At 41.2% G+C, this 26,072-nt stretch overlaps 1 protein-coding gene across 1 annotated transcript; it reads right to left on the reverse strand.

The window, feature by feature from the left end:
- Window positions 1-694: 694 nt before the first annotated feature.
- Window positions 695-26,072, reverse strand: PWP1 (PWP1 homolog, endonuclein). Its single transcript, XM_082740557.1, has 15 exons — window positions 25,836-26,072; window positions 22,806-22,864; window positions 22,491-22,675; window positions 20,241-20,326; window positions 20,046-20,142; window positions 15,807-15,917; window positions 14,809-14,939; window positions 14,146-14,207; window positions 7,926-8,022; window positions 7,214-7,275; window positions 5,901-6,012; window positions 3,840-3,930; window positions 3,634-3,755; window positions 2,325-2,430; window positions 695-1,560 (listed from the first exon to the last, which is right to left on the reverse strand). Exons 1-15 carry the CDS (start codon window positions 25,905-25,907, stop codon window positions 1,451-1,453), a joined length of 1,503 nt encoding a protein of 500 aa, XP_082596683.1. The 5' UTR covers window positions 25,908-26,072; the 3' UTR covers window positions 695-1,450.

A 26,072-nucleotide genomic window follows, 5' to 3' on the forward strand; every position in this document is an offset into this window, starting at 1 on the left:
AGTTTCTATTTCATGTATTATTCCACTTTGATCTTTATTTCCTTCCTTCTACTAACTCTGGGCTTTATTCCTTTTTGTAGTTTCTTGAGGTGTAAAATTAGGTTGAGAGCTCTTGTTTCTTGATCCCAGCACTGAATGCAGTGAACTTTCGGTATATCCCTTAAGTTTTGGTATGTTGTGTTTCCACTTGTCTCAAGGCCTTTTCTCTCCTTTCTTATTTGACCCATTGGCTGTTCAGGAGCATGCTATTTAATCTCCCTATATTTGCAAATCTTCTAGTGTGCTTCATCTAATTTTCTAGTTTCATATTATTGTGGTCAGAAAAGATACCTGATATTTCAATTTTCTGAAATTAAGACTTTTTTTGGTCGTACATGTGATCTTGGAGAATTTTCCATGTGTGCTAAAGAAAATGTGTATTCTGTTGCTTTCAGAAGGAATGCTGTGTATATGTCTGTAAGGCCAATGTTTCCATATTGGTTTTCTGTCTGAATGGTCTATTTCTTGATGAATGTGGGGTATTAAAGTCTGCTACAATTACTGTATTGCTGTTTCTCCCTTTATGTCTGTTAATATTTGCTTTATGTGTTTAGGTGCTCCTATGATATTTATGAATGTTCTATCCTCTTGTTGGACTGACATCTTTATCATAATGTAATACCTCTTTTTCTTTGATAACAGTGAATACTATGCTGGGGGAAAAGAGAAATTTCACCTTTAATTTAGTCACTGAACTTTACAAGTAGCACTGAGGACATTTCTAAAATCATGAACATTAGCTGGAAAAGAGTCAAGTCAGGAAAGAGCAATTCCTGGGGCACCTGCCCGTGTTTATGGCTACTGTGCAATCTTGGCCAAGTCACAACCTTTCAAGGCCTGGGTTTATCCATCGTTTAAGATCAGAAGATTTTCGGGATGCCTGGGTGGCTCAGTTGGTTAAGCTGCTGCCTTCGGCTCAGGTCATGATCCCGGCGTCCTGGGATCGAGTCCCACATCGGGCTCCTTGCTCAGCGGGGAGCCTGCTTCTCCCTCTGCCCCTGCCTGCCATTCTGTCTGCCTGTGCTTGCTCTCCCTCTCTGATAAATAAAATCTTAAAAAAAAAAAAAAAAAATCAGAATATTTTCTTCTAAAATTCCATAAATTATTACCTATTTTACAAACCTATAGGTTACTTATGACATATGGCATATTTTAGGAATTATTTTTTAAAAACCTCTTTATTATCCTCTTCCAGAAATGCAGCAGGATCCCTAAACCCCACACACTGAAAAGGCAAAGCACGAAGACCAGCCCTGTTTGTGCTGCCGCCATAGCTGCAGAGGAATGTCTGGCAGCAAGAAATGAAATGTGTTTCAGTCACTACATGGCTGTAGCTACACGTGGAGATTTCTCGGCCAGGTTTTTAAATCTGAGTTAAGGTAATAAAAACCAGGAAGTTTTTTGCTCCGCATTAAGACTCCATTGGTGTGTCTGAGCTCCTGCTCCCAAAAGGGCCACTAATAGATGAACTTCTCGTATGGCCAAGCACAAGCCTCTCTCGTCTTCCAAATGCTTCATTTACTAAAACACAAATAAACAGTTAAGAAGTTACCAGGTCAGAAAATTAAGAACCTATGATATAAAATACAGAGACGCAGAAATGAACAAGGATGGTTCTCTGCCCTAGTGTGGAAGTTTTATGAAACTATATTTAACACTTTATCAACGGGAAATGAAATAACCAACAGAGAAGTCCAGATTAACATTCTGAATGAAGTTAACCGTGTTTTAAATTGGTCTGCTATTTAACTTACTTTGCCTTGTCCTGGTTTTAATCCACCTTGATAAAGTGACTATTTTCTTTCATTAACCAGCAGAAAACTTTTTTGGATTTAAAATCCTTTTTCTACAAGGAAGACTGAGGGATCAGAAGAGCTACATCTTCTGTGTGTACAGGACAAGCCAGACAACCTCAAGGTAATAAATAAGCAACCAGGTTCCCCTGAAGTCTCCGGAGAAGAGGGGTCCCTTAAGGAAAGCTGGATTTGGGGGGAAGTAGTTGAGAAAAGGTGGATTATTCACACTGGGAAGGGGAGGGCTGTTCTTAGAAACCATGTTATATTTCCTTCCAGCTTTCCCATAAATTCAAATTTTGTCAAGTATTTAAAAAATAATCTACATTTAAATTTTGAAGACAAATTTGTGAACATGAACATCTCCAAATTACATGTGATCTTGTCTATTTCCCCAAGCGGACTACATTACAGGATGAGAACACCAGATCTACTTATTGTATTCAAGCCACACATTTTTCTCGTTTAGAAAAAGGGAATTAAAATTCTTACCTGATGAGACAGTGCTTATATCCCAGACCCGAAGCCCTTCTTTCTGACCTCCAAAAGCATAAATAAATGGCAAATCAGGGCAACAGGAAGAACAGAACAGAACTCCCTAGGAAGAGGAAAACAGATGGTCAGTCCTTCCAGAAAGCCCCAATGTAAACCCCTGCTCCTATCTACATATATTTGAACCAACTCACCAGTATCTCTTACGTCTCTTGCAGAGTCTTACAAGACAAAGCCACGTAAGTTCAGCACGATGGCCATTCTGTGAGGATGTATGCACTCTGACTACTGAGGTCTCTAATCTCATTTTTCCCAGAAGCTTTTATTTCCCTTTTTTTTTTTAAAGATTTTATTTATTTATTTGACAGACAGAGATCACAAGTAGGCAGAGAGGCAGGCAGAGAAAGAGAGAGCAAGGAGGAAGCAGGCTCTCCGCGGAGCGGACAGCCCAATGTGGGGCTCGATCCCAGGACCCTGGGATCATGACTTGAGCCGAAGGCAGAGGCTTTAACCCACTGAGCCACCCAGGCGCCCCTTTTATTTCCCTTTTTAAGCAATGATGTTACTGTAGGTCACCATTAAATCATTTTTTTAACTTCTGAATTTTTTTTATGCTTATTACTAATACATATGCATTATAGAAAACAAACACAAAGTATAAAAATCAGTAAGATAATACTGTTTAAAATCTTATTCCAAAACATAAACATTTAAGCATTTAAATATAAGTGGGAGATAGTACTGTATAATTGCATCTGTAACTTACTTTCCCCACAAATATTTATACAAACAGATGCACAGTGTTCTGTATCTACAATTATACTAACTCAGTGCCTGACATATAGTAGGTGCTCAATAAATATTTGCTAAATGAATTCTGGTTATTTCTAAATTTTTTGCTACTACATAGTAATCCATTTCGGTGTAGTCAAAACTAGTTATGCAAAGATGTAGTGATAGATAAACTGACCCTAACAGCTACAGTGCCCTAAAGGCCCAAGCTTTCCTGGGATGGGCCCCAATTTGGAGTTAAAAAAAGAAAACCATGGCCATTCTCCTCAAGTCCTAGAAAATCTCTTTCCATCCTTCTTCCCAAACAACTGTTCATTGTGTCTGTTAGGAAAGGAACCAGATAGGACAATTTTAGAGGATCTTAATGACTCACAAACCTCCCACCAAGTTTGACTAAGCTCAAAATGAACCTCCCAGCAAACCCATATTCTTTAATGCAGTGATTCCTAGGGAAAGACAATACAGGTCAGAAACAAACAAAAAAGCTGAAAAGGAAGATGCCCAGACAAATTCTTACCATTTTCATGTCCCTAGAGTGAACCAGACTTGGCCTGTCTCCTAATATGTCCCAGATCTTCACATACTTGTCTGCTGATGCTGTCACAAGACAGCCCTTGATTTGACTACTTAGATCAAGACCTAAAGGAAGAGATTAGTTCAGCCTCTGAAATGTAGATTTACTTCATTGTAAGTTAATAGAAATGAAACACTATTTGGGCTCACCGGAAATTTCATCATTGTGTGCATTAAGTGTAAAAATTGGCTTATCTGAACGTGCATCCAAATTATACACAAAGCCGTCATCCGTACTGGCCTGGAAAGAGGAAAAGACAGTCAAGGTCATGCTACATGGCAAGAAAATTTAGCAATGGGTAAGCAGTGTAAATTATAGTAGAAACCAGCTATTTACCTGAGGAGCTTATTTAAAACAAACAAACAAACAAAAAACAAAAAACCCATGAAAAATTTCCTGGGGGTATAAGCGGGATTGGTCCCTGTATGGATTAATGCAGCTGGTGCGTGTACCACGCAGTGGGCATGAGGATGAAGCTTTGGTGGTGGTGCGGGCGAGGCTGAGAGATGGGCTAGCTGAGGTCACGTCCAAGGGAACAGAGGCCTGGGAAGCACAGCCTTTACGGTACAGGCAGAGGGAACCAGAGAGAGAGGGTATAATATAGGTCGTCAGGGGAGCAAAGAAATAGCGCTTCTGAAGAAAGCAACAAAGGTCAACATTTGGCAGCGAGGCTTCATGAGTAAGGGAGGCAGATTATGGTGGATTGTTAGACTCCCAAGAAAGGGGAGAAAAGAAGGAGCCAAGAGACAGACCTAGTCAAGGATAGGAGAGAGACTTGGCCTGTGTGCCAGCTGAGGGCAACAGCCACGACAGGAAACGAGGGGAAAAAGGAACAAGTGATAAGTCTTAATGGCTGGCCCGCGAAGAGGACAAGAGGACAGAGGTCTCATCGCGGGAGCCTGGGGTGAAGGAGGCAAACCATTTAATTGTAATCACTTTCCATTTTCCTAAATATCTGTGATTTTAGTACCAATGAAAACTTGTTAGCAAATAACCTCAGAAATTATGTGTGCTTGAGTGCTGAGAGCCAAATTACAACACAACATTCAAATACCACTGGCACTTCACTCCTGATAACCATAAAAGGGAATCTGGCTTGAGGCGACACAGCTGGGAACAGCAATGTGCCTCTGAGCAGAGGGAGACTACATGTGCTCAGAATCAATGTTTCAGGAACCTTAATAAAACTATCCACCGATGGGCACCTGGGTGGCTCAGTGGGTTAAGCTGCTGCCTTCGGCTCAGGTCATGATCTCAGGGTCCTGGGATCGAGTCCCGCATCGGGCTCTCTGCTCAGCGGGGAGCCTGCTTCCCCCTCTCTCTCTCTCTGCCTGCCTCTCTGTCTACTTGTGATCTCTATCTGTCAAATAAACAAATAAAATCTTAAAAAAAAAAAACCAAGAAACTATCCACTGATTTTAAGAAAGCATTTCTTTCTCTCATTCATAAAGTACTACATATTTTACTTTAGGAAAATTAGGAAATTTATGGATGTATCACAGTTTCTTTAATCTTCTGGATGAAAGCTTGGGTTTTATTTCTCCATGGATTGAAAGGTCTGCAGAATCTTTGGATGCTACACAGAAAACTGTTATCCTATACATATTAAGGATACTTAAACCAAGAACTTAATACTTTTTCCTATCTGGGAGACTGCTATATTAAACAGGCTAGCATTCTCATCACTGAAGCTCCATTTAATTTAAATAAAATCATTCTCATCACTGAAGCTCCATTTAATTTAAATAAAATCATCTTCTTGGATGAAATTAACTATTAAAAAATATAGATTAGGTATGCTTAATATTTCAAAGAAACACACTAATAATACGATCAAAATCAGGAACTAAAATGTGGCACTTTGAAATGGCTGGAAATTAGCAAAATTATTTACATGTTAACCATCTGTGGCTGCCCCATTATTGTTAAGAGTTTTTTTTAACCCTAAAATCTAACTATTCCACAGTATTAATACAGAAAAAGCAAGGCGATTGGCTGGCTCAGTTGGTAGAGCATGTGACTCTCCATGTCAGGGTTGGGAGTTCAAGGCCCATACTGGGCGTGGAGACTTAAACCCAAAAAACCAAAAAACAAACCCCAACCCTCCCCGCCCCAAAACAAACAAACCTCCACCAGAGAAAGATTCTCTCTACAGTGGAATTAGAGAAGTCATTAGTAACCTAGATAAGCAAAACAGTATGTAGCTTTACCAAAAAATGACAAGGTGAAAAGTGATTCCAAGTCACTCTCTCAATCTGCCCGCTGAATCGCCACATTCGGTGGCTTTCATCTGGACTTCGGCAGTCATACAAAGCCACTGACCTGGACAGACAGGCAAAGTTACGGTTTTAAGAGTTCAATTCGTCTATATGTTTTATATTTATTTATAATGAAATGGTAACAAAACAACACTGTGAACTCAAGATCCAATTATATAAAGCCTGTTTTAAGGTTCTAAAATAAAGAAGAAAAGAGGAGTTGATTTTCACTAGCTGGTAGACTCTGGTTCTGTCACTTGAAGGCACTGGTGGCTCTGGATATCATGGCAGACTTGACCGTCTCCAGGCTCAGCCATCCACTCACAAGATGAATCCTCTCTATTTCCAAAAGACTAGGACAACTTTGAATTTTCCTGTTCCCGGCAGTGCTCAGAGCCAGATAATTCATGTCTTAACCACATTTACTCTATAAGCAGGTTACCGTGCTGGGGAAGCCAGTGGATAGACTTTATAATTCTGAATGAATCCGAACTAAAAAATATAACTATTACTCTTCAAAAGAGAAGGAATCAAAATAAAGACTGCAAGTTGGTTTCTGCTTCTACTGGCTCTCTCTCCCACCTTCAGACCCAATCCGCAAAAAGGTGCACACGCATGACTGGAAAACCCCTGTGAGGGACTGCAGTGGGTCTAATTCCTCCCCTCCCCCTCCAGCCACACTCTCTGTTGGGGTTATAGGAATTCTGCCACAAATGCACTCTGTTCCCCACTCCATGTTATCTCTTTCCGCCTAGAAAGTAAGCCAGAAGTATACTAGTTCTGAGCCTAGGTCTAAAGAGGCGTTGGTATCTCTGCTGAAGCGTCTGACCTCACCATGAGAACATGCGGGGGCTAGCCCACTGGTCCCCTGAGGATATGAAACAAGGAGAGCCCAATCTCCATCGCCCCACCAAAATAAGCCAAGATCTACCAGTTGAACCTAGCCCAGATTAGCTCAATCTTGCAGTGGCATAAGAAATACATGTCTATTGTATGTCTACTCTAAGTCACTGAATTTTGGACAGCCTGCTTTGTAGCAATGGCAAACTCCTATGCCCTCTAAAAATCAAAGCAGTTGCTAGTTAGGAACTACATTATTACAAGAGAACAACATTCCCTTAGAGACTGAAAGGACCAGAGTTGAAAGGGACAAGTGAGTATCACTGCAAATTTAAACACTCAGTATTGTAGTCTGAGCATCAAGTCATACTTTCTGAATTAGAAGATTCAAAACAGCAGCAATAATTCCTGCAGTGTTTTCTTACTTATCATAGGATCCAGAAATCAGAGTCTGTGCTTCAAATGGATGAAACTGCAAAGTCTGGACCTAATAGGAGAAAACATATATAAACAGATCTATGTTTGTTTGGTTTTGGTAAAACTGCTGAGTACTTAAATCCAGAAAATCAATTTGGCAGTGTTTCTATAAATTTTTCCCTTTGAAATTTAGTAGTATTTAGAGAAACAAATGTACTACATAATCAAAAGGACAAACATTTTCAAATAAAAGCAGATACTTTAAAGACAATGCAGGATTTCTCAAGTTGTGTTTGACAGAATACTTACATCCCTCAAATGTTAAATATACTGAGAACAAAAGAGCGAGCAGTCAAACTTACTGGGCAACTCTACATATTCTGACATATTCTGAAGTCCCCGACTGCACGCTAGGACATCTGACCTCTGAGTTCTGCAACAACAGATCTGTTAAATCCTTTAACCTCATCTGGTGATTGACAGCCCTGTCTCTGTAAACATGCTACAAATTACTAATGTTTCCAGTCACTTCATCCGTCTCCGCAGTTGGATCTCTAAGATGAGTAATTCTAACTATCATACTGGGCTCTGTGAGGGTCCAATAAGATAGCATGTCAAAGCACTTTATAATTCACAGAAAGTCATGTATGTTTGGGATTATTGTAGCCAACATTTGTCCCATACTTTTTAGACTCCCTTTTATCCACTCAATCACCATACCTTGTCTGTGTGTACAGCAAGGCTAGCTGCTGGCTTCCCTAAGGACATATCCCACAGAATTACAGTGTTGTCAGCTGATGCACTTGCCAGCACGTTTCTGAGAAAGGGAGGAGACAAATCAGGTGATTGGTTTTAAAGTCAAGAGCACGAAATTTAAGAATTCCATTTTCAATGACATCCAAAAGAATAAGTTACTTAATAAATTTAACAAAAGCATTTAAAGTTTACATATTGAAAGCTACAAAAGATTGTTGGAAGAAAGAGTATCAGAATGAAAGGAAAGATATCCCATGTTCATGGATTGGAAGACTTTTTTTTAAAAAGATTTATCTACTGGGCGCCTGGGTGGCTCAGTGGGTTAAAGCCTCTGCCTTCAGCTCAGGTCATGATCCCAGGGTCCTGGGATCGAGCCCCACATCGGGCTCTCTGCTCAGCGGGGAGCCTGCTTCCTCCTCTCTCTCTGCCTGCCTCTCTGCCTACTTGTGATCTCTCTCTGTCAAATAAATAAAATTCTAAAAAAAAAAAAAAAGATTTATCTACTTATTTAAGTAATCTCTACACCCAATGCGGGGCTCAAACTCATGGCCCTGAGGATGAAGAGTTGCATGCTCCACCAACTGAGTCACCCAGGCACCCTGATTTAATGTTGTTAAGACAGAAATACTGCTATTTACAGACTGATCTATGGATTTGGCCAATCCCTTTCAAAATCCCTGCAGACTTTTTTTTTTTTTTTTTTTTTGCAAAGAATGGACAAGCTGGTTTTAAATTCATATGGAGGGGTGCCTGGGTGGCTCAGCTGGTTGCATATCCAACACATGGTTTTAGCTCAGGTTGGGATCTCATGGGTCATGGGATCGAGCAGCCCCTCATCAGACTCTGCACTTGGTGTGAGTCTGCTTGGGATTTATTTTCCTCCCTCTGTCCCAACCACTTGCATGTACTTTCTCTAAAATAAATACATCTTTAAAAAAAAGTTCATAGGGAAATGTAAAGCACTCAGAACAGCCAAAATAATCTTGGAAAAGAGAGCAAAGCTGAAAAGTACACAGTATGGATTTCAAAATGGACTGAGAAGCCACAATAATCCAAACAATGTCGTACTGGCTTAAGGACAGACATACCAGTTAACAAAATAGAATGAAGAATAAATAAATCCTTAAATTTATGGTCATTTGTTTCTGACAAAGATGTTGGGGTAAAGAAAAGTATTATCAACAAATGGCTCAGGGACAATTGGATATCCTCATGTAAAAGAATGAAGTTAGACCTCTATCTCATATGACCTCAAAATAGATCATGGACCTACTAATGTAAGAGCTAAAACTATTAAACTCTCAGAAGAAAACAGGTATAAATCTTTGTGACCCTGGGTTAGGCAATGATATCTTAGGTATGACAAGAAAAGCCTTAGAAACAAAAGACATAAATGAAATGGACATCACCAACATGAAAACCTTTTGTATTGTAAATGAGATCATCAAGAAAGTGAAAAGACCACGGAATGGGAGAAAATTAGTTGTAAGTCATATCTGATAAAGGACTTGATTCTAGAATATATAAAGAACTCTCAAATAATAAAAAGATAATCTAATCAGAAGATGGGCAAAGAATATGAATGGACATTTCTCTAAAGAAGATCTATAAATAGCAAATGAGCATGTGAAAAGTTGTTCATTAGGGAAATGAAAATGAGAATATGGGATACCACTACATACTCACAGGACAGGTATAACGAAAAAGACAAACAATAGTAAGTGTTAGCAAAACAGAAAAATCAGCTACCATGCTGGTGGGAATGGAAATGGTACAGACACTACCATATGGCCTAGAAATTCCACTCCTTAGGGATAGATCCTAGAAAAGAAAAACAGGTTTGTGCAAAAATCTGTCCACTAATATTTACAGTAGCATTATTCATAATAGGCAAAAAACAATCACAAACAAAATGTCTATTAACTGGTGAATAGATACATGAAATGTCATACAACCATTCAATCAATTAAAAAGGAACGATGTACTAATTAATGCTCCAACAGGATGGACCTTGAAAACATTATACAAAAGTGACAGAATCCAGACACAGAAGGCCACATATTTTATGATTCCTTTTCTAAGAAGGAATGTCCAGACAGTCAAATCCAGAGAGACAGAGAGAAGATTAGTGGCTGCCTGGCGCTGGAAGCACAGGAGGAGGAGGAATGACTGTTTATAGTACAGATTTCTTTTTTGGACTGATGAAAATGTTTTGGAATTAGACAGTGGAGATAGGTGTACAATTTTGGGAATACACCCCAAGTCACTGAACTATACACGTTAAAGACTGAATTTCATGATATGTGATTTTATATCTCGATTTTTTTAAAATAGAAAAGGGCATGGGACACCTGGGTGGCTCAGCTGGTTAAGCGGCTGCCTTCAGCTCGGGTCATGATCCCAGCATCCTGGGATCGAGTCCCACATCGGGCTCCTTGCTTGGCAGGGAGCCTGCTTCTCCCCCTGCCTCTGCCTGCCATTCTGTCTGCCTTTGCTCTCTCTCTCTCTCTCTGACAAATAAAGAAAATCTTAAAAAAAAAAAAAGGCATTAAATGCTATTAATAAGAAAAAACAATTTATCTACCTCTTAGGGATCAAGTGATAATAATGTCATTCTACAAGAGAACACAGGCCTCAGAGCCCAGAAAACTTGAAAAGGGGTTCCTGGTGGTGCTGCCATTTACTAATCGTAAGTCTTAGAAGTCAGTCTCACTTCCTTGCCTGCAGATGAGAATGCTACAGCCAACTTCAAAGGGTTACTACTCAAGTACATGGCTGAGTGACCAGAAGACAGTAGGTCCCTGATCAATGTTAGTTGCCTGTCTTTCCTCTTTGTAAAAACAGATATTCCTGGAACCTCATTCTTCACTATCTGATTTGAAATGGCTGACACAGAATTAAGTCATTAGTGATCATAATATTTGTCTAGAAAATCAATATGCTGTTAAAATAAAATGTTGATGGGTTTATTTCTGGAGCATTATTTCCTCAAGAAATACTTCCATTATACAAACTGCTTTCTGTTTTATAACTCACATTTCAGTGACACAGGCAGGGTCTCTTAAGAGGATCATGTATATTATTTGATTCTAATCAATGAATTTCAAATTTCTACCATTAAGTTCCATATACAAGTCATTAATGTTTTAAGTCCTTGGCAGGTCAAAGATTTAATGTTACTTAAATTCCCAATATTTTGTTTATATTCAATGCCTGTCAACAGCAAAAAGTTAAAATTTTACAGTACATTTTTCATCCTAGTCCTTCTCCCAACACTTGAGATTCCTTTCATATTAAAATTCTTAGTGTATCAGGCTTAAAAATAAATTACCAGCCCCTCAAACTCCCGAATGCTGTACTCCCAAGAAGAGTACAACAATAAGAGTATGAATGAGCACAGAACATGCGTGTTGGTCCCGGGAGCATTTTATTTCCCCAACTAGGAACAACATCAATATGTTATTCTTCACGATCCCAAACTTTTCTGTGCACCAGGGCATGTATGGCAAGTATTTAAAAGCATTCGTGTACCTTTTCAGTAAAGAAAGGGGAAAGGAGAACCAAGGTCTGTAATAAGATGGAGAAAGTAGAGGAGTTAAGGAGCAAAGACACGGGTGGCCCTGCAGTCACGAAGGTGTGAGTGCAGACAGGGTGCGGCAGGGGTACTGGTGCTGGCAGCGTCTGCACGGAGCTCGGGAGCTGTGGTTGGGCAAAAGCACTGCTGGATCAGCCGGAAGTGATGAGGAACTGTTCTGCCAGAACAAACTCAGTTACTCAAATTAACAGCTACTATATGTAAGAATTTAGTATACATAATTACCGTGACAGGTCAGATTTATAAACAACTGGGTTCCTAAAAGCAGGGCACACTCATTCCGATCTCTTATTTGTCTGCCCATTAGTTAAGAACGGGCCCAATTCAGATAAAACCTGGGGAAGTTTTTAAAAAACAAAACAACACAACAGATTCTTGGGCCCTTGCTCCAGATGTGACTCAATCTTAAGGAGATTAGAGGCCAGGAATTTAACCTTTACTTATTTTTTTAAAAGATTTTATTTTTAAGTAATCTCTACACCCAATGTGGGGCTTGAACTCACAACCCTGAGATCAAGAGTCGCATTCGCTACCGAATGAGCCAGCCAGGTGCCCCTCACCAAATGGTTCTAACTCTGAAGAGGTGTGAGCGCAAACAGGAAGACAGGCTCTCGTCGGTGAGCCAGCACTCTGGGCCCCTCCTCCCCGCGCTCACAATTACAAAGGATCCCGTGTAACAGAGAGGTTGGGAAAATGGGCCTCGGGTGACCCCGCTTGTTCTTACGCCTCAAGTAAGCTCAACCTGATGCTCATCTTCCTTGCCTTAGAAGCCCCTCAAACCAACCATGCTATTAGGAAAATGGCCTTCTGGGGTAACTGCTGTTTAAAGAGGAGTATAAAGAATATGCAGACGACACATGCAAAAGAAGGAAGTGGAACTCTTACCTTCGACTGTGCGCAACACTTAACTCAGAATGGATCCAAACACCTAAATGTAGGAGCTAAGACTATAAAACTCTCAAGGGAAGAACCTCATGACAAGGATCTGGCAAAGATTTCTTGGATAGAACACTAAACGCACAGGCAACAAAAGTAAAAATAAATTGACTACATCAAAATTAAGAACTGTGCGTCAAAGGACACTATAGCAAGAGTTAAAGGGGATCCATCAGATGGGGGAGATGTTTGCAAATCACATATCTGAGGAGAGATTGTATCCGGACTATATAAAGATCTAAAACTCAGTGAAAAACCAAAAAACTCGATTCAAAAATGTGCAAAGGTCTTCAAAAGACATTTCTCCGAAGATAAACACAAATGGGCCAACAGGCACCTGAAAAGTGCTCCACAAAATGGTAAACACAGAACTGCCACACGAAGCAGCAATTTCACTTTCGGGGAGACACTGGTAAGAACTGAAAGCTGGGATATTTGTACACTAACGTTATTTACATCAATGTGTGTAATCGCAGCACCGCTCACAACAGCCAGGAGGTAGGAGCGACCCAAGTGTTCCTCGACAGATGGAAAAACAAAATGTGGGTGATCCGAACAATGCAATGTCATTCAGCCTTAAAGAGAAAGGCAATCTTGCCACATGCGACAACATGGAGGACGTCGTGCTAAGTGAAATAAGCCAGTCACCAAAGGACCGATACTATACAATTCTACGTTTCTAAGGTAACTCCAAGAGTTGACTTTACAGAGACACAAAGGTGACTAGGGCCTGGGGGTGCCAAGGATGGAGAGTTGTTGTTTAATGGATACATGCTTTCAATTCTGGAAAATGACAAAAGCTCTGGAGTTGGACATTGCACAACAATGTCCACTGAACTATACATTTAAAAATAGTTCAAGTAGGGGCACCTGGGTGGCTCAGTGGGTTAAAGCCTCTCCATTTGGCTCAGGTCATGATCTCGGGTCCTGGGATCGAGCCCCACATCAGGCTCTCTGTTCAGCTCTCTGCCTCTCTACCTACTTGTGATCTCTCTCTGTCAAATAAATAAAATAAAAAAATCTTAAAAAAAAAAATAGTTCAAGTGGTAAATATTACATATATTTTATCACAATTAAATCAGCTGAAAAGGGACGCCTGCGTGGCTCAGTTGGTTGGACGACTGCCTTCGGCTCGGATCATGATCCTGGAGTCCAGGGATCGAGTCCCGCATCAGGCTCCCAGCTCCATGGGGAGTCTGCTTCGCTCTCTGACCTTCTCCTTGCTCATGCTCTCTCTCACTGTCTCTCTCTCAAATAAATAAATAAAATCTTTAAAAAAAAAAAATTAGCTGAAAAAAATTTAGATGAGATTTTGTGCAAACTAAACGAAATGAGGGAAATGTTTCCCATGAAAAGAAACACAATTTGGCACCACTGGCATTGAAGCAGTTTTTCCCCCAGTGCTGCTGGGAGGGCGTTTGGTCACCAAGTCTGTAACGAGCCCGAGCCCCTACAGACCTTGGAGCTGGCAGGTGATGTGTGGGCTACGAGGACACAGACGGCAAAGCCCTTGCCTTCAAGCAGCGTACACTGCAGGAAAGGGAAGAAAGACACAGAGACCCCAACACATGACGTGGAGACAGGGGTAGGCATGAGGTAAGATGACGGTGGTTACAGTCCCTAACAACCCTCCAAATGTTATTTCTTTTTTACCTGATCAGCTTATTCCAGGAAAGGTCCAGGACAGCGTCGGTATGCCCCTCCGCGGAGGAACTCTGTAATAATTGTTTCATTACTTTTTGTTTTAAAGTGACCCCTGTAATTGATCTTAATTTGAAAGATTCTTTAAATCTTGCTGTTTGATCTTCAGCAAACTTGCTTTCAAGCTGAAGACCTAAAGAAACACCTTGCCTTCCTGTTACTATAGGGGTCCGGGATAAATACTCCTTACAGAAGACAAGCTATAGCAGTTCTTAATCTAGGTGGTAGAGTTCTACAAATAACCACCCCTCCACCCCAAAGTTAAGTTTTAAAAGCGGCAGGAATTAATACATTGATATTTAGAATTCAACATACTAAAGGCTAAACAGAATTCTTTCAAAAATTCCAAGAAGCATATGAGTGTGAATAGTTACTATACCAAAAGGGTCAAACCCGAGAGTAAGTGGTTTGGGGAAGGATGAGTAACATAGCAATGACGTTGGGTGCAATCAGAGATCCGTGCTTCCCTGGATGGGCCTTTTGAAACCCCAACTATGGACAATATCTGTCCTGTTCCGCCAAAGCGTCTAACTGAAATACTAACTGTATGCTCTCCTGACTCCACCCCACCAGTAAACTTCTCTGTCGTGAGAGTTTAATTATTGACTTGTTTACCTTCTTCCCTTTCTTTTTCTTCTTTTTCGATAGCTTACTTCCAAGAGTGAAGACTGGTTCTAAAGAGTCCACTATGTCAAGGTCCCACACTTCAATAACGGGGGTCATGTTTCCCACAGCAATATAATTTCCTACAGGAGGAAGTGAGGTATTGGATTTGAAACATTTCTAATGAAAAATACTGCACCGTGGGTTGAGTGATTTCTTAGAGCACTTTCTCTCAAACTTTCACATGCATGTGTTGTCACCTGAATATTCAAATGCATATTCCATTTCAGAAGGGCTGGGGTGTGCCCCTGCATAAGCACTCTGACCAGCTCCCAGGTGTACTGTACTGTGCTGCTGGCCCTTGGACCATAATTTGAATAAAAAGGGCTCAGTCTTTTGACCCCAGGGTCCCTACTTAGGTTCTAAGAACAAAAATCATCTTCCACCTTCACCAGTGTTGTGAAAACAGGGACTGAATCAGATCATGAAGGTGAATAAGCTTGGCAAACGAGACGTGAGGTTGAGCAGGACCAGATTTGACCTTTCTTAAGAAGCAGGATGCGGCAACTAGCAGGGTGCGGCTGGGGCTACAGCAACTAACACAAGAACCTACTTCTCTCTTCAGTTTGGTTTTACTTGAAGTTTTCTAAGAAAGGTCATGCCACCAAACTCTTGGGCCATGCTACTTTCTACTGGGTTTACTTCACACCATTTTGCAGCTCCTAATGCTGTTAGCCTGTTTTTCTGCCTACAGCAATAGCAGTTCTTTATCTGACGTCTGAAGACACACAGACTCAAAACAATAAAACAATTACGTGATTGTGTTTTAAGAACTAACAATGTAAAAAAAAAAAAAAAAAAAAAAGAACTAACAATGTAACTTCATAAAATAACAATTTCATTTAAAAATCAATAATTCTGAAAACATTCATAGAGAATACATAACTTACGTGGCTAGAAATAACATACAGGGCTAGGAACCCCTGAGCCATCTTAGCTTTTCTAATTACCTGTAGAATCATCTGGACTGGGATCAAAATTCAGCCATTCCACACTTAGAGGGTATGCAGACAGCAGTATATCATGATGCACATAAAAGGAATCTTCTTCCTGATTATAAACTGAAAATATAAAACATTGGGACGAGACTTTATTGTGTCAGAGTAAGAAATCACATCCCACTGAAAAGGACACATTCTTCCTGTTAAACCTACAGAAGCCCATGTGCTTAAAGCGAGTCACATCTGATGGCATCAAAAGGAGCCTCCCAAGTTGTTACCGCTCAGCAAAATTCTGCAGGTCTCATATATTCCTATCACCTGGTGTGCTCCAAAGGAACAGGAACGGGGCAAGGAACTGACATTTGCCTGAAGCCCCCCATCCGCAGATGCACTGGTTAGAACAGTCCTATACTCCAGTCCACCCACTACAGAAAGCAAATGCTCATAAGGGATCCATAGGGAGCATTTGATCATCATCTTTTAAAGGTCTAACTGGCTATAAGAATAAATAAAAAATAGAACTGGAAAGAAAGAACTCACATTTAGAAATCTAAATGCTTGTCAAGAATTACTGCTTTAGTATTTAAAGATCAACAATGTAAATAAAGCTCTTGAGAACACTTTCGGAATATGACAACTGAAACAACTGGCTCTTTATCATTCAGAGTTATAATGTTAAGGAGCAAAGATATTGTTAAAATCAATGACTAAGAAGTCTTTCAAAAATTATGCAATGAAACACTGATGAAACCGAGCCCAAACAATCAGAAATCTGCCCCCTCAATATGCTTTTTATTAGAAAGAAGCAAAGTTAAGAGAGACTAAGAATTTTTAAAGAAATTCCTCAGACCACTTTCTATGTATGTTCTCTGAGGCAAGGGAAACAAAAATAAACTACGTAGAAGCTACATCAAAACTAGAATCTTCTGCACAGAGAACGAAACAATCAATAAAACTAAATGGCAACCTACAGAATGGGAGCAGATATTTGCAAATGACATATCTAATGAAGGGTTAGTATCCAGAACCTATAAAACTCAACACCAAAAAATAACTAATCCAATTAAAAAATGGACAGAAGACATGAACACTTTTACAAAGAAGACCTACAGATGGCCAACAGACACATGCAACAATGCTCCACATCATTGATCAGGGAAATATAAATCAATACTACAAGGAGAGACCACTTCGCACCTGTCAGAATGGCTAAAACCAACAACACAAAAAACAGTAGATGTTGGCAAGGATGTAGAGAAAGAGGACCCTCCTCTACCCCTGCCTGTGGAGATGTAAACCGGTGCAGCCAGTCTAGAAAACAATACAGGGGTTCCTCAGAGAGTTAAAACCAGAACTACCCTACAATCCAGCCATCACACTACTAGGTATTTACCCAAAGAATACAAAAGTACTAATGTAAAGGGGTACATGGACCCCAATATTTATATTTATACATTATTTACAACAATCAAATTATGGAAAGAGCCCAAATGTTCATTGACTGATGAATGGATAAAGATGTGGAGTGTGTGTGTACACACACACACACACACACACACACACACGGAGGAATATTATTCAGCCATAAAGAAGAATGAAATCTTGCCATTTGCGAGGATATGGATAAAGCTAGAGAGTATCACACTAAATGAAATAAGTCAGAGAAAGACAAATACCATATGATTTCACTTACATGTGGAATTTAAGAAACAAAACAAGCAACAGGAATAAAGAGAGAGAGACTGTAAACCAAGAAACAGACTCTTAACTGTGGAGAACTAATGGTCACCAGGATGGAGGTGGGTGGGTGCTGGGAGCAACTGGTGTTGGGGACGAAGGAGGGCACTTGCTGTGATGAGCCCTGGTGACGCATGGAGGTGCCGAATCACTGTAGTGTACACCCGAAACCAGTATTAATCACTGTATGTTCACTAACTGGAACTTAAATAAAAACTTTTTTTTTTTTTAAAGATTTTATTTATTTATTTGACAGAGAGAGATCACAAGTAGGCAGAGAGGCAGGCAGAGAGAGAGGAAGAGAAGCAGGCTCCCTGCTGAGCAGAGAGCCCGATGTGGGACTCGATCCCAGGACCCTGAGATCATGACCTGAGCCGAAGGCAGCGGCTTAACCCACTGAGCCACCCAAGTGCCCTAAATAAAAACTTTTTAAAAATTCCTCAAACCTCTGCATCTGGGTTAGATCCTGGATCGGCAGATTCCAAGTCACGTTCTATCCTATCACTTCATGACGAATGTTTAAAATGGAAAACTTGTGGTCCTGCGAGAACCTCAACTGTGGTCAAAGTACTCAGCGAACATTTTAGATAAATATAATGATGAAGCTGTAAAATAATCTCCTTTTATCCATGTCAAAACAACATTCAGATCAGCTTTTAAATGCAATTCTGAATTTATTCTTGCCTAGAGATATGCTAAATAATTTGGAGATCCACACCAGATCCACACCATTCACCAGATCCAAGTATCTCTTTCATGATGTCGATTAGACTAAGGAAGTAGGACTACCACTGCTTTAACTTCTTAACCCCTCTCCAATACTCACTAAATACAAAGGAATGACTCCAGTAAGCTCTCAAAGGAAAATGTACAAAAATCAATGTCAAACTGAGTTTCGATTTTTGAAATTAGAACTTTAAGAATTTATTTGACAGAGAGAGATCATAAATAGGTAGAGAGGCAGGTGTGGTGGCGGGGAGGAAGCAGGCCCCCTGCTGAGCAGAGAGCTAGATGTGGGGCTTGATCCCAGGAGCCTGAGACCATGACCTGAGCCAAAGGCGGAGGCTTAATTCATTGAGCCACTCAGGCACCCCTGGAGTTTTTTTTTTTTTTTTTTGGTAAAGATTTTATTTATTTATTTGACACAGAGAGAGAGAAATCACAAGTAGGCAGAGAGGCAGGCGGCGGGGGGGGCGGGGGGGAGCAGGCTCCCTGCGGAGCAGAGAGCCCAATGCGGGGCTCCATCCCAGGACCCCGAGATCATGACCCAAGCCGAAGGCAGAAGCCTAACCTACTGAGCCACCTAGGTGCCCCTAGAATTGGTTTTTTAAAAATTTTGCCACATGGTTTTTATTTGAAATATGTAAAAAGTTCAAAGATCATTAGAAGAATAACTTTGCACTAAGGTTTCTGCTATTTAAAGCCTTTTCATTTTAAAAATAGATCCACAATGGGCCATGGGATTAAAATGGCCTAATCCACAGACTTCCTGAAGGCAGTCTTAAGGATTGTGAGGATTTCCAAAAATCCAAGCTACAAAATGGAGTAAGTGACAAAGTAACCTAGAAGATGTAAAAAAAAAAAAAATTAAACATAAAGATTTTAATTTTCAAGCTATGCAACTGTGCTTCTAGAGCAAAAGGCCTTAGCTTAATATCTTCAAAGCTTCAAATTTTAAAGACAGATGACTAGAAGATTGTTGAGTAAGGACAGACATGTCTGAGGATGTGCACAGGAGAAGGGACAAGAAAAACAGAAGGGAAAATCTAGAGGCAGAATACTGCAGACGTCCTGAAGGTCTATTTTTTTTTAGAAAACAGTCATTCAATTAATGTTTGTTGACATAATAAATATTGACATTAAATACATCTGATTTAAAAATCCAAATGAAAAAGAAAAATTCGAATCAGTGCCCACTTCAGATTCAAAGCATTCACCTCCGGCTGTGGTGCAAATATTCCTTGAACTGGGAAAGGAGACTGGAGGAATGGAAGCCCTTGCATTGAGTTTTTGTGAAGAAATGCAGGGGAAATATGTGAAAAGACTGTGGAAAAAAGCAGAATAAAAACCTGCCTCTTGAGTATAATCTTCACCATGTAAAGAAAAAGTACGCAGAAAAGAGACTGGAGTAAAAAGCCAGGGCAACAAGTTACCTCTCGGTAACAGGACTGTAATTGTTTCCTGTATTTTTATATGGCTTTATTTCTAGGTTTTCTCCAATGGGGAGAGAGGGAGAGTGAAAAACTGGCAAAAATGTTCAAAATAATACTAACCCTGCACGCACACACACACACCAGGAGACCCATTTCCATAAATAAGTCATGTACGAGTCACATACCAGACCACACATGCCCAGGCACAATGACCAGCCTATCTACAGACTGTATATAATTAACCATGTAACTTAAATGAGATCCACCAGGAACTGTGCCTGAAAATTCACAATAGTAGCTATTATAGTGATTACTTTCATCTTAGAGCACCTTTCCCCAAGGGCTGCCCGCCACTTACCGTGGACCTCTAAATTGCACTGGTCTTGTTCGGCTCTGCCACAAACTATAAGATTGTCACTGGGCTTGATCAGGAAATCTTCACGTTCATACTGCTCCTACGTGGAGAGAATAAGTCGTTAACTAGAAGCAGATATTTGGTAAGGTTTTCCAAACACTTAAGAAGCATAATTAGAAAAGCCACATAAATATTTACCGTATCTTTCAGAGTAACATAAGGATCTTGATCATTACTTCCATAGACTGTAAGACCCAAGAGAGATTCACCAAGAGTTTCAGTATCTGTAAGAATGCATGAATTGAACAGTCATTTCGACAAAAGCATTTTCCTAAGGTATCCCATCTTAGCTCCAACTATCTGTTTCATAACTAATTGGATCATCCACAGGTGGGAAAGGAAATACTGGATAATAAATAGGAATTTAAAAGCCAATTTTAGGGGGGCATGGGTGGCACAGTCAGCTATATGTCTGACTCTAGGTTTCAGCACAGGTCATGACCTCAGGATCTGTATCGAGTTCCGTCCTCAGCGGGGTCTGCTTAAGACTCTCCCTCTCCCCTCAACACATATGCTCTCTAATGAATAAATCTTAAAAAAAAACCCAAAAAACATTTATTTTTGACTTTGGAATGCATACCTGATAGTCTTGGTCTTCACAATGTTCCAATAAAATTAAACTGTAAAGCTCTCTCTTAGAAAATACTAGCACTCTGCTCAGATGGCTTGGTCAGTTAAATGTCTGACTCTTGATTTCAGCTCAGGTTGTGATCTCAGGGTTGAGATCAAGCCCTGAGTCGGGCTCCATGCTGGACATGGAGCCTGCTTAAGATTCTTTCTCCCTCTGTCCCTCCCCACTCCTATTAAAAAAAGAAAAAGAAAAAAGAAAAGTGTACTTACTTTTAAAAAGAGATAAAACTATCCTAAGACACCAGAATTGATATAGAATAAGGGTTGCCTGGTCAAATCAAATAAAAAGAATGATGGGCTGGGGCACCTGGGTGGCTCAGTGGGTTAAGCCTCTGCCTTCGGCTCAGGTCATGACCTCGGGGTCCTGGGATGGAGCCCCACATCAGGCTCTCTGCTCAGCAGGGAGCCTGCTTCCCCACCCACTCTTTCTGCCTGCCTAACTACCTGTGATCTCTCTCTCTGTGAAATAAATAAAATCTTAAAAAAAAAAGATGGGTTTCACAAAGTTAAATTGGTTATTATATTGCAAGATTTCTCGGAACTGCTTCTATGCTAATTTACTATATGACTCTGAAAGAGATGCTATTATGCCTTTTTCACTAAACTTATCTCAAATTAGAATTCTGTTATGGCATATCTGCAAGGATGACCTAGAGTAGACCCCAAATAACATAAAACTCAGGAAAGAAATATACTCTAATTGTTAGGGAAAGCTACTTTAAGGAGGCAGGACTAATCTGTCTTAAACATTTGATTAACAACAGAGATGGGAATTTCAACCAGACAAGAAAGACAGCCAATAATCCACACAGTGTGGAGATTATTAAGAAACAATTAAAAAAAAAGATTTGATTTATTTGAGAGGGAGAAAAAGAGCATGAACATGACCCCAGGACCCTGAGCTCATGACCTGAGCTGAAGTCAGATGCTTAACTGAATGAACCACCCAGGTGCCCCAAGAAGCTGTTTCTGAATGCCATTTCTCCAGGCTGGGTCAGCACTTCCTTTCTCTGTATTCCCATGGTATCTGTCCCAGCAGGATGGTCACAAGTTTAGGTGTGCACAACTCAGAGTCCAATGGAAAAAACTATTCTCTGCACCTGATGAAGTGTACTCTAAGAGTAAAGGCTTTGCAGCAAGAGAATGTTCAACCCTCAGCTCCACTGTCCATGACTGTGTGGCCCTGGCAAAGTCAGTTGATCTTTGTAAGCCTCAGTTTTCTTTGTAAAATGGGAGTAATAACCCCTCTCTCATTATTGCAAAGAGACACAAGTTACAGATTAAAATTTTTTTTCATTCGGGTACAGCTGAAACACAGTATTCGTTTCAAGTGTACAACGCAGTGATTTACCTTGATCTCTTATGCTTCATGGCAGGCTCACAGGTGTAGCAACTATCTGTCACCACAGAGCGCGATCACAGCATCTCTGACTATATTCCCTACACTGTAGCTTTCATCCCCAAGACTTACTCATTCTGTAACTGGAGGCCTGTATCTCCCACTCCCCTTTGCCCATTCCCCAACTTGAATTACAGATCATACCCATCACTTGCAATACAATATACAATATTATGCTTTTTTATGTTAGTTTAGTAGGTTAGCTTATTTCTTCAACTAGTTTAGGAAACAGGTCAACTGCCTTAGATTTGAGCCAATTATTTAACTGGTATAAAGGACAACAAAAGCTCTGAAACAGCAGAAGCATGATCTAATACACTGAGCCTGTGATTAAAAACCAGAAGTAAGTGAACTCTAACCTGGGTCGCCTTCCTCATCATATTTATCTAAGCCGTACTCAGCCAGCTCATCATCATCCAGCGTCCTGTCATCCTCTGGGTCGCCATCATCCAGGGGCTCCCTTGGTCGTGCCTGGGTACGTGCACTCTGCATGCCATCTTCCGAAGGATCGCCTGTCTCCTCTTCGTCACTGCCACCTTCTTCTCTGTGCCACGGAACAAAAAAAAGAAATCACCCAAATGGTACCATCTGACAAGAAGACCACTTCATCATCAATGTTTGAAATTTACATTTCATCTGGACTTGACTTTAGACATCAACAATCCTAAACTTACTGTAATTTTTCCTTAGCTTCAGCAATGAGACGTTTTACTTCTTCTTTACTAAGTTCTACCTATAAGAGAGCAAACATTTCGTTACCATACAGTTAAGGAAATCTTTATAAATCTCTGAGTTAAAAAGAAGTCTACGAACTAATGTAAAATATAACTTCAAAAAATATCAAGAATCAAACTTCAATCCAGACTCCCTAAATTTACCATAAATTGGAATTTTCACAGGTCTTTATAATTATTAAATCCATTCCCCACCTGAAACTATTAAAAAACAAAAAACAAAAAAACGCTGCTCAGTCTACTTCTTCCCAGACTTTCCAGAAAAGACTAACTTGTATAAACCGGCTTCTGTGACAGTCCATCTCATTTTCTTTCAACTATTCTGATTTCTTCTTGGCTACTTCTCATTTCCCCTGTGAGTATTCCTAAATAAATTACCCCAGCCTTGGTCCCCTCCTCTCTTCCTGGTTCTCACTGTGATTCATTATGAATCACACGCTGTCACTTCCTTGCAAAGGTCATTCATTCTGGAGACTAAAACTACCACCTCGGAACTGATTACCCCTAACTCATCCTTCTCTAGCGCCCCCAGACTCAGTTGCATCTTTCTGTCTTTCTTCCTTTTTTTTTTGCAGACTCCCTGGAGTCTGACAACACAGGACTCTTGATCTCACAACCCTGAGATCATGACCTGAGCCAAAATCAAGAGTCAGATGTGTAACCGCCTGAGCCACCCAGCACCCCCCCCAACCTTTCCAGCTGCCTTTAAGACTCTCCACTTGGGAAATCCTGTTCAAAAGGATCATTGGAGTCATTCTCTTTCAAAACTGGCATTCTTTCATCTAACCAATGCTTTTTTTTTTTTTTTTAAAGATTTTGTTTATTTATTTGACAGAGAGAGATCACAAGTAGGCAGAGAGGCAGGCAGAGAGAGGAGGAAGCAGGCTCCCTGCTGAGCAGAGAGCCCGATGCGGGACTCAATCCCAGGACCCTGAGATCATGACCTGAGCCAAAGGCAGCGGCTCAACCCACTGAGCCACCCAGGCGCCCCTCATCTAACCAATGCTTTAATACCTTTTAAAACATCCCATTATTGCGAAACTGTAAACTCACTGAAGACAGAAACAACTTTTTGTTCTGTGTTTACACACATAATTCAGTGCTCAGCCCCTGGTAGGGATGGATAGATGATGATTTGATGACAGATGATGATTCAGTCAATCACTCAGTTTGCACTAAACATCTCTAGTAATATGGAAATCCTCCTGAGGGAAGACATTCATTGTTCCAGAAATTAAAGGCTTTTGAAATTAATTAAAATATTTTTTTTTTTTTTAAGATTTTTTTTTTAAAGATACTTATTTTTCGGGGCACCTGGGTGGTTCAGTGGGTTAAGCCTCTGCCTTCAGCTCAGGTCATCATCTCAAGGTCCTGGGATCGAGCCCCACATTGGGATCTCTACTCGGCAGGGAGCCTGCTTCCCCCTCTCTCTGCCTGCCTCTCTGCCTATTTGTGATCTCTGTCTGTCAAATAAATAAATAAAATCTTAAAAAAAAAGATACTTATTTTTCTAATTACTCTCACTGATCTCAGTTTTTCTGGGATTTTGTAGAATAAACTTAATCTCTTCTTCCTATTTTGATTGTGTAGAATCAAACGCAAACTCTTCAAGCAGTGGTTACCAAACTTGTCTGCCATTAAAATCACGTGGTGGGGGGAGGGAATCTTCTCACACTCCAGACCAATTAAATCACAATATGCAGGAGTGGAGCGCAGGCACTGTATTTTTTTTTTGTTTGTTTTTAAGTAAGCTGCAGGCCCAATGGGGGCAGGCGGGTGTGTGGCACTTGAACCCATGACCCTGTGATCAAGAGCCCAGGCTCCACCAATGAAGCCAGTGAGGTGCCCCAGACATCACTACCTTCTGAAGCTCCCCAAGTGGTTCCAGTGTGTGGACAAGTCTGGAACTCATACAGTCTTTAAAAGGTTACATGTCCCTTTTTAATAACAACTATTACCTCCTTCAATAATTTCTATTGAGATAATTTCCTGGCCTTATTCTTTCTCTCTCTATATATATACACGCAATGAGCACCTACTGGAGCCAAGCACGGGAGAAACTGGTGAATAAAACAAGCATGGTCTGTCCCCTGGTGGAATTTAAACCTTCCAAGCCCTCATTCCTGTTAACCTCACCTCCCAGCCACTTACATTCCTATCCCTTTTCCCATCTCTGTCATCACTGGCCCAAATACATTCAGTCCCCCACCCCCTTTCCATTCCTAGCATTTACTCCCACGCACATATATGTGCATGTCAACTCCATAAAGGCAGGGAATTCTTCTGTCCGGTTTATGCCTACCCCTGGACCCTGAACAATGCCCAACCCACAGAAAGCACTGAGTAAATACCAGCTGAACAACTTAAATTATCTTCACCTCTACCACTGACTCATTTTCGAACTTCTGCAGGTTTTTTCCTTCTTCATGTGTCAGGTTTACCTCTCATCACCCACTGCCGCAATATCTCACTTGGATCACTGCAAGAAATTCCCAATTCAGCGCCCAGCCTCACGACGTCAATCTCCATACCCGTTGTTCTACTCTACAGCTCTCGTCCTGCCCAGCATGCCCAGCACACGAGTAGAAAGTGGTTTCCCACTATCCCGTGCTCCCTCTTCCCGCTATGCCTGAGAACGCACTAGAGTGGGGGTGAGCCCTCACTGCTGTCAGTGAGAAGCTGAGAGATTCCCCACTGAGAGCAGCACCCCGCCCCCTTCCCGCCCGCCAGGCCCACGTGCTCGCCAATTCCGGGGTGGGCTGGACTCGGGGGAAGAGGCCGTGAGGGGGCGCGGCCCCCGACTCGGAGCCGGAGGGCCCCTCACCACAATCAGGCCAAAGCCGGCCTCACCCCGGCCAGTCACACCAGCCAAGCCCAGGCCGCGTGGAGCGGGTCCAGGCTCTCTAGGCGGGCCTGGACGAGGATGCCGCGAAGAGGCCGCTCCCCCTACCTCCGAGCGGCCAGGCCTACCTTGTCTGGCGTCTCTTTGGCCACGCCGCAGCGGACCCAGGCCACGCACGTCACCTGCCGACTGCGGTTCATGGTCCTCTCAGCTCAAGGACGCCTCACGCTACAGATTCCGCCGCAGCAGCACTGAGACCCCCGCCGCCCTACGGTCGCCAGGCTCTGTGACAAGCCTGGGGGCTGCTGCTTGCACACGGCGCACGCGCAGACGCTGATTTCTGCGCCTCCGCGCCTTCTTGTGAC

The sequence above is a fragment of the Mustela nivalis genome (assembly GCF_964662115.1).
Source record: "Mustela nivalis genome assembly, chromosome: 7".
In the NCBI taxonomy this organism is placed as follows: Eukaryota; Metazoa; Chordata; class Mammalia; order Carnivora; family Mustelidae; genus Mustela; species Mustela nivalis.

What these genes read in the sequence shown, in the direction of transcription:
- PWP1 (XM_082740557.1), bottom strand. Translation starts at nt 25,907, where the DNA reads ATGAACCGCAGTCGGCAGGTGACGTGCGTGGCCTGGGTCCGCTGCGGC. An exon ending in CCAAAGAGACGCCAGACAAG is followed by an intron (nt 22,865 to 25,835) that starts GTAGGCCTGGCC and finishes GCTCTCTTATAG; the next exon opens with GTAGAACTTAGTAAAGAAGA. An exon ending in AGAAAAAGAAAGGGAAGAAG is followed by an intron (nt 14,208 to 14,808) that starts GTAAACAAGTCA and finishes CAATTATTACAG; the next exon opens with AGTTCCTCCGCGGAGGGGCA.